Consider the following 8,891-nt stretch of genomic DNA (forward strand, 5'->3'; position numbering starts at 1 on the left):
GAGAAAGTTCTCCTACGCCTGCTGTAAAAAAAGGGTCTCTATTATAGGAGGAGGAAAGCAAGAGCAGAGACGACTTCTAAACATTCCTTATCACAAATGGCACGTCTTTTTTACTTTACACTGCATAATAAAAGTAACCTGCATATACAGTATTTAAAAATATATATATAAACCATACTGTTATTCAAAACAATGGGTTGGTACAGTTTATGTAGTTAAATTATACAGTAGGAAAACAATTAGAAATGATCTCAATTTGTAGACTGTAACTATTTTCTTCTTTTTTTAATTTCAGATATTCAGTACTTCTTAGACACTGCCCTGGCTCCATATGCCTCATATTCCTATTACATTGAGACTACCAACGTGCGTGGTTCAACAAGGAGTGCAGCTGTCACTTACAGAACAAAACCGGGGGTCCCACAAGGAAGCTTGAACTTAAGTTGTATCATTCCTATCAGCTCAGACTCTGTGAAACTTACGTGGACTGCACCGTCAGAAGAATCCGGTCCTATAGAAAAATATATTTTGTCTTGTGCTCCTTTAGAAGGTAGCCAGCTGTGTGCTCCCTACGAAGGTCGTGAAACCTCAGCTACCATCCAGAATCTGGTTCCATTCACCACATACCGCTTCTCTGTGCAGGCATGCACTAGTGGGGGCTGTTTGCACGGCTTGCCCATTACAGTGACCACAGCCCAGGCCCCTCCCCAAGGGCTGAGTCCACCTCGGGTGCGGAAGACCAGTTCTACAGAACTTCACATAGAATGGGTACCACCCTTGGAACCAAATGGTAGGCATCCAAGGCCCGGATTTCCACTTCTTGGGCAAAAACATGAATGAGAAACTAGGAATTTGGAATTGCACACTGAGACGCTGGCAATTGTGTTCATGGTTATAACTGCAGGATATAATAATTGAGAATTTCTAAATATATACTATTTGTCCTGGTTCCTGAAACAAGTATATTTCTTTTAATCTAATAAAAAATTCCATTCAATTAAATGGCCCCTTAAAAGGCTGGTATTATCTTTGCTCTTAATGACATCTGCCACCACACAAGTGATGTTTATAATTTGACACTCACTTATGAAATGCATTATATTTGACTCTGTCATAAGTTAGGGCACTCAGAAAGAGTAAATTTTCTCTTTTAAGCAAGAATAGGATGTAAAATAATTTTTAAAAATGTATGTAGGTTAGCTGACTCCATTAAGTTAATTTTTGTATTCAAATGATTGAACCCTTGGTTATATAGGCCAGACACACATTCATAGATTTTTTAGTAATTTAATATCACACACATAGTAAGGGAAAACCCGACTTAGACTTTTTAAGTTACTTGATAAATCTAGATAGAAATTCACTATCTAATTTATCTAATATTTATGTAAAAAGGACTTAAGCTAAATAAGTAGTCAAATTATAATCCCAAAATTTTAAAATATGTAAATCGGAGGTACAATGATCAAATTCCCCCAAATAACTAGCCATTCTTAGTAGAAATTATGACCATCCATCCTGAAAAATATTGAATTTACCAATCATATAGTTATTTTCTGTTTGTACAGTTTTGCTTTTGATTTGTTTTCCCATAAATGTGTCTCTTAGTAGTAATTCATAATCCATGTGCACTTCAGGTTGTTGTCTTTTTATAAGTGCCTAACTAGATTATTAAAGAAATGTACAGATAATCTAGTCAGAAGAAGAATGAAAAGCTAGCACTCTTTGACTGGCCTATCCCCACCCCCACCTCCCTAAAAAACAGCCCTTTGTTCCCTCTGTTCACGGTTTCACTTTTCTAGGAATAATTATAAGATATGAACTGTACATGAAAAGATCGAGTTCTAACGGAGAAAGCAGCTCTGCAGAAAGTCGAGTGTTTCAGAACAGTGGCTGGCTGAGTCCTCACCCATTTACAGAATCGGCCAACGAAAATGCATTACAACCTCCTCAAACAGCCACGGTCATCACTGGCTTGGAGCCATACGCCAGCTACGAGTTTAGAGTCTTAGCTGTGAATATGGCCGGTAGCGTGTCTTCTGCTTGGACGTCAGAAAGAACAGGAGAATCAGGTAAAGATCGGTGCTTTGAACTCTTTTTTTAAAAACTCCTGAATGAAAGTATGGCCTCCAACTAAATTCAACAGCGCTAAAGTACATTTCGAAAAGCAAAAATGACAAGTGCTTGTAGAGGCCATGGAAATTTTTAAGGTATGAGCTGATCACTTAAACAACTCAAGGTCATAAAGTACTTGAAGTAAGTTTCAGGGGCAACAAAAGCAAATGATTTAGCTATTACTTCAAGGATGGAGGGAGGGATGACCTAACTTGGTGATAGTCTTTTGGGAAGTTTTTGCCAAAACGAGGGACTTGTTTCTGGTTCTGCAGTGGGTGAACTGTATGCATCATCTTACTCAGTTTTAGAAAATTTGTATTCAATGAAAAAGATAATAGTTACTAATTTCATATATATGCCTTTGTTTTTGTTTCTAATTCAAAAGGAGTAGTTACGTACTAAGTGGTACATCAGACAGGAGCCTAGACATCAAAACCTGTAATATGCAAGTGTGTTTCTGAGCAGTTGGCAATATGATAAGGAAGGAGGGCAAATTTTTAACATTTTCTTCAGATAGCATCACTAAGGCAGAAAGATTTTTTAATCCTCCACCTTAACCTTTACATTAAAAATATTTCAAATTTCATGAGCCTTTAAGAAAACAAATATCTATACTCTTTTTATACTTTGAACCTATGGCTATCCAAAGAAACCCAAGTCCTGGTCTAAATTTGTTAGGACTGTGGAGGACGAAGGTAGTTTTAGGTTGATGTCCAAGGGAATCATTTCATGAATACAATGCGCGTTGTGCTTGAGCATCTGTTAATGACCAGCAGCCATCTTGGACAAATAATAGTGCCATGACGGCACAAGTGATGAGGCATGGCACTCTGAAAGGAGAAAATCAAGGTCAGGAATAAAAAATAATGGGTGAAATTGTAATACTGGACCCTCATAATCTTATGGGTCACTGGCTAATGGAAGTGTGATGAGGTCCTTTGATAATACACCTTTGGTTAGCACATTTAAAATCCATATTGAGATCTCAAGGATGGCAGGGGGAAATATATGTGTGTGGGTACCCTGAACATTTCAGTCAAGATTTATCAAAAACTTAAAAAATTTTCTTTGGGGTTATTAAGACCATTTCAGATTTGCCTGTTTCTAAACAGTACCAGTTGTACCTATTGAGATATTTCTTTACACAAGAAACCCAGAACATCACTATGGGCTGTTCATAATTTTGTGGACTGAGACATACTGTTTTTGTGAGTTCTCCTTTCAAATATTTCATAAGACCTGTAGTTTCCTGCTCAATTATCCACGTAAGTGTTCATAATTACCTTTATGAATAACAGCAAATTTCTATATGGTTTTTATTTTGTAAATGGAAAGCGTCTTTGCTGGTAATATAAAAATGGAGAACATCCTTGCAGATAATGTAAAAAAAGTGAATACTTTTTATATACACCAGTATATTCTTTGATTTTTAAAAATCAGAATATTTTATAAGGAAAAGGGGTATTTCAGAAAAAAAGAATAAACTTATGAATCCAGTCTTAGAACTTTTAAGTACAGCGTTCATTATTTTGTTTTTGTCTTTGACAGTGCCTGTATTCATGATCCCTCCTTCAGTCTTCCCTCTCTCACCATACTCTCTCAACGTCTCCTGGGAGAAGCCAGCAGATAATGTTACAAGGGGAGAAGTTACAGGGTATAATGTCAATATGATTTCTGAGCAGTCACCTCAACCATCTATTCCAGTGACGTCTTCACAGGTATTGTTATTTTCAACCAGTGTCCTTTCAGAATTGAATTATGGCTTCCTTTTGCTGTTTTCTGAGTTTGCAGAACTCTGTGACAGAATTCTCTCTCTCTCTTCATTGAGATGGTGCATTTTGTTACTCAACCTAATACAGTAAAACCTGAGAAAGCCAGAAGCTGTGTAAAGAGGAAACTTGTCAGAGAAGGAACACTCACCTGTTTTCCACTAAATAGCGATAGGAAAGTGGTGACTGTACCCTGTCAAAGGCAGAAAACGTGAGACCCGGAAAAACAAGGCAGTCTCAATGAGCGAGTTCCAGCTTTCACAGGTTTCACTGTATATTCTACATGATTTTACATTTTTTCACTTATTTTTTTGAATATAAACATATTGGGGCAAAGTTGGTATAATTTTGTTTCATAAGATCTACTTTTTCCATTTAACATATATTCTTAAATATCTTACAAGAAGCTGACTTTCAGTAGCTGCACACTGTCATATTTTTTAGACATGCAAAAATGCATTTAACCAGTCAACCATCAGTTGATATTTACATTGTATTTAATCTTTTGAGAATATAAGTAACATTGATGAGAACATCTTATAGAACATTTTGCATTCTTCTATTCTCTTAGAAAAAGTTCTGAAGAATGGAATTTATCACAGCTTATAAGAAAAGTTATGTGCATGTTTAAGGTTTTGGATTCACAGTTCCATACTGCCTTTTAGTAATTTATACTCCAGGTGGCATTGATGAGAATAACAATCATAGTTAACAGTTACTGAGGCATTACTGGGTACGTGGACTAACCCATTTGATACACCTAACAATTATGGAGGATGAGAAACTCTTGTCCTCCAGCTTGTGGTTGTGATTGATATATCCCAGGAGCCCATTTCACCATCCCAGGGTTGGCCAATGACAGATACTTCTCTTTTCACTGCAAATGGATGACCAGATTCACTGCCTGAAGTTCTGCATATTGAGAGGACTTCTTCTCACTGGTCTTTTCAGGGCCATCCCTGAGTGGGACTATAGAGCAATGCCCGTCTGTGAACCAAGCTCTGCTTTCTTTCACACTGTCAGCCCTTGAGGGACCTTCCATGGGCTGTAGGTATGTGCTGAGGTTGAGCCACTTGTGCAACAGTGGCTGATAACACGGGGGTGGGGGTTGGATCATCTGCTAGTACAACATGTTGTGCCTTCTGGCTTTGCTTATGCCCAATCTGAAATACCCAGCTCCACCTTATGATGAGTTTCTGTTGGGCCCACCTGACATTACGACTTAACATGTCTGACAGAACTCAGCAAGAGCCATCTGATTTCATAATTCTTATAATTACTACTTACCCCAACATTGTCCTTATAATTACTAGTTCCCTCAAACAGTGAATTCCCTTCCACTGGTAATCCATCCCAGTTCACCACTAGTGAAAGTTTAACAGTTGCATCACTAGAACATGCTGGGAGTCATCACTACGCCATCTCATACCAGTGATGAGGCCCTCATGACCAGACCGCTCCTATGTGATCCAACTCCAACATACCATTTAGCGTCTCCTTCCTAGGGCCACTCCTGGTGTCTCTGGTCTTTAGTCAGTTTTCCCAAGAAATAGATTCTATGGTAGAGAATTGAATGCAAGAGGTTTATTGGGGAGTGCTCTCAGAAAAAAACACCTGTAAAATAGTAAGAAAGGCAGGGCTGAGCAAAATAAGAAGCTGAATTGTGACGCAATAGTGAAAAAGGCCTCAGCTAATCCCATGCATGGGCCTGGAACTGAAATGACCCTGTAAGATTTTCTTAAGGCAAAGGACCAGACCTTTTACTCCCATATTCATCAGTCATAGTCATGGAATGTAGGCTGCCCCTAGGGAGGGGCTATGATACTGCGCAAGGCAATTCCCTTTAGCCACAGGCAAATTCATGGAGTAGGACAGAGATGTGAGTTATTGAAAGCCAACACTCCTGGCAGTTGGAGGAATGAATGCCTGGGTTCTTGGGTATGTGGGAGGTGCACTTCAGCATCTTTTCATACCTTTATAATTACTATTTCTTTATTTTGAAGGTATTTATTAGTTTTCTAATTTTTATTTAGAAAGTATTTATTAGTTCCCTATTACGAGGAATGATAAAATTAATCTCGTCCTCTCCTTTCTCCTCCATATCCTTCACTAGTTGATTTTAATCAATAATATGTATATTTGTGGATACTTACCTTTGCATTATTGTATGTATTTATTTATAAGTTGATTTATTTGTTTCAGATAACATCTTTAGCTCCTAGGTATTTCAGTTGAAATAATCATTATACACGCTTTACCTTTCTTCTTTTGTTTTTACCTTTCCCTTCCAATTCAATCTTAAATATTTTTTATATCATCAAGATATATAACACTTACGACAAGATTTATATTATCTCTCTCCCTCATGCTAATCACCATGTTTATTATAGTTTCAGTTCTATGATTATTATACTCAGTGTTCACAGGAATCCTTTTGACATGGTTTCTGTAAACTGCCTCTTGGCTGGAATTTTTCTCTCATGGTTTTCTAAAGAAGGGTTCCTAAGGAAAATAGCTTCTGATGACTCTTATTTTCATGATTGTTGGTCTGGACCTACATGCCTACATGGGTCACATATCCCCCCTCTTACCCACTGCCCCACCACGGGCCTTTTAGGGATGTTATAGTCGTTGCTTCATACCTTCTGGTGCTGAACATTGCTGTGGAGAAGTGTGAGGCCATCTTGATTTTTCTCTTCCTAAGACACTTGACCTTCTTGCCTGATTGCCTCAGTTTTTTTGTTTGTTTTTAATCTTTGAAATTCAGTTAATCTACTAGGATATAACTTGACTGTGCTGGGTTAATTTTCCATGGCACAGAAGGCTCTTACTTCAAATTGTCTGTTATTTCAGGGAGTTTTCTTGAGTTATAACTTTAAGTGACTGTTTTATTTCCTTTAGTTTAATTTGGTTCTTAGAAACATCAGTTATGGATATACATTATTTCCTTTTTTCTGGCACAGGGGTTAAGCATTTGGCTGCTAACCAAAAGGTTGGCAGTTTGAATCCACCAGCCGCTCCTTGGAAACCCTATGGGGCCGTTCTACTCTGTCCTGTAGGTTCACTATGAGTTGGAATTAACTCTGTGGCAATGGGTTTAGTTTTTGGTTTATAGTTTCTAAAGCTATCTTTTTTTTTTTTCTTAATTCTTTTTAAATCTTTATTCTTTTTATAGGATAGCAATTATGTATATGTTGGATTTTTTTGGTCTCATAGCTATCATTTTTCTCTTTAAATCTTTATTCATTTCTTTTTTATTTTCTTCATTTTTCTTATTTCTAACTCCCATGTCCTTTGCTATGTTTTCTACACTATTATCTCTAGTGCTATTTCTAATCTTGTCTTTCTTTATACAAAAGTTCTCCCCCTCCAATTCTAATTTCATTCTAAGATCATCCCTTAGTCCATTTTTCATCTACTCCTATTGTCTTCATGTCTTCTCTCTGAGTTTTTTTTTTTTTTTTAATCCTTTTTATTATTAAATAAATACAGGTACAAAATAACCAAGTAACTCAAATGTAGAGTTTAGTGAATTATTATAAGGAGAAACCATCCAGGTCAAGAGACAAAATTTTGCCAGCCACCCAGAAACCCTCCCATGTGCCTCATCCCAGTCACAACCCTTTCCTGGCCCCATAAGTAATCCTTATCTTGACTTTTAAATAATAAAAAAAATCTTGTGTTTTCTTAACTTTTATATCTATTGTGCATCTCTAGTTACCATAATTTAATCTTATGCATTGCTTGAAATTTGATATACTTTCTAAGTCTTTTTCAGTCTATACAATCCTCTTCTATTGCTTTCTCTTTCTTACAATATCACTGTAGAAGAACCCATACTGGTGGACCTGTAGAGTTTTCCACATTCTGGATTTTGCTGGTTACACACTCATGGTGCAATTCAACATATTCCTCTGGCATCTGTATTTCCTTCAAAGTGGCAGCTGGATCAAACTCAGGGTCAATTCGTTTTGAAAGACTGTTGGTGGTATTTGGCAAGAATATAGAAAACAAATGAAATCTGATTGTCTCTCTTTTTGTGGTTTTAACCCTTGATGCTTAATGCCTATATCCTTTCACTGAGGTTGCAAAAAGATGTTAGTCAGAATACCTAAAAAGAGATAATTTCTCTTCTCTTTGATTACCCATGGTATTGTTTACACAGAAAAGACAGGGAAAATATTTCATTCCTTCCTTTTTATATATCAGTTTTCAAGACAATGAATTTCTTCTCTATTACCTTACAAAGATGACTATTTTTTTAAATACCATTAACTCATGGATTGAAACAAAATTTGATGAATTTCAATCAATTGCAATTTTTATCAATTTTGAAGGGCCAATTGTCTCATGTTTGGAAGTGAGAGTCCTTAGATACATTGACTGAACTCTAGTCGTCTTTAATAGCTTCCTTGGTTTCTAATAATGACAAGATGTCCAAACCCGTTTTGTATACATCCTGCCCAGACCTGAAACCAGCCATTTCTTCAAGAATCCCTGATTTGTTTTAATGGGAAATAGGGAATGATCATAATCTGTGCACTAGGAATACCTTTGCTAATGAGTTTGCCATTGTTTCTAAGCCATTTCAGTGGACAGAGCATATATATCATACATATAAAATGCATAGTTTTATTTTTTATACTAGAAGGAAAAAAAGAGTCTGCAAATAATTTATGATTTCATGGTATACTTTTCTATTAGTATGGATATAAATACAGATTAATTTGCAACTATCGCATGTAATAAAAATACAGCTAGTATAATACATATATTTTAACTTAACCAACTGAGTCTACTAATTCAGCATACTATGCGTCTTGAAGTAAGTTTACAGTTAGAGCTTCTGCCTTTGGTCTTTGATTGTCATGTTTTATGCCATGTTTCTCCTTGAAATTCCGTTTTGTTGTTGTTTTGGTTATTCTTTTGTTTTGGAAGCTATTCTTTCTTTGTAAAACACAGTTTCAAAACAACTCTTGCTTGCATTATAGTAGTTATTCTATCCTA

General features: G+C 36.5%; 1 protein-coding gene across 1 annotated transcript in view; it reads left to right on the forward strand.

The window, feature by feature from the left end:
• The window catches only part of LOC101357370 (usherin), a 276,794-nt gene that overhangs the window by 249,437 nt on the left and 18,466 nt on the right, over positions 1 to 8,891 (forward strand). Inside the window, exons 16-18 of the mRNA XM_004375958.2 lie at positions 296 to 790; positions 1,803 to 2,072; positions 3,664 to 3,833. Coding sequence (XP_004376015.1) covers positions 296 to 790; positions 1,803 to 2,072; positions 3,664 to 3,833 — 935 coding nt within the window. The remainder of the gene's footprint in view (positions 1 to 295; positions 791 to 1,802; positions 2,073 to 3,663; positions 3,834 to 8,891) is intronic.

This window comes from Trichechus manatus, unplaced genomic scaffold, assembly GCF_000243295.1.
Source record: "Trichechus manatus latirostris isolate Lorelei unplaced genomic scaffold, TriManLat1.0 scaffold00039, whole genome shotgun sequence".
NCBI classification, from domain to species: domain Eukaryota; kingdom Metazoa; phylum Chordata; class Mammalia; order Sirenia; family Trichechidae; genus Trichechus; species Trichechus manatus.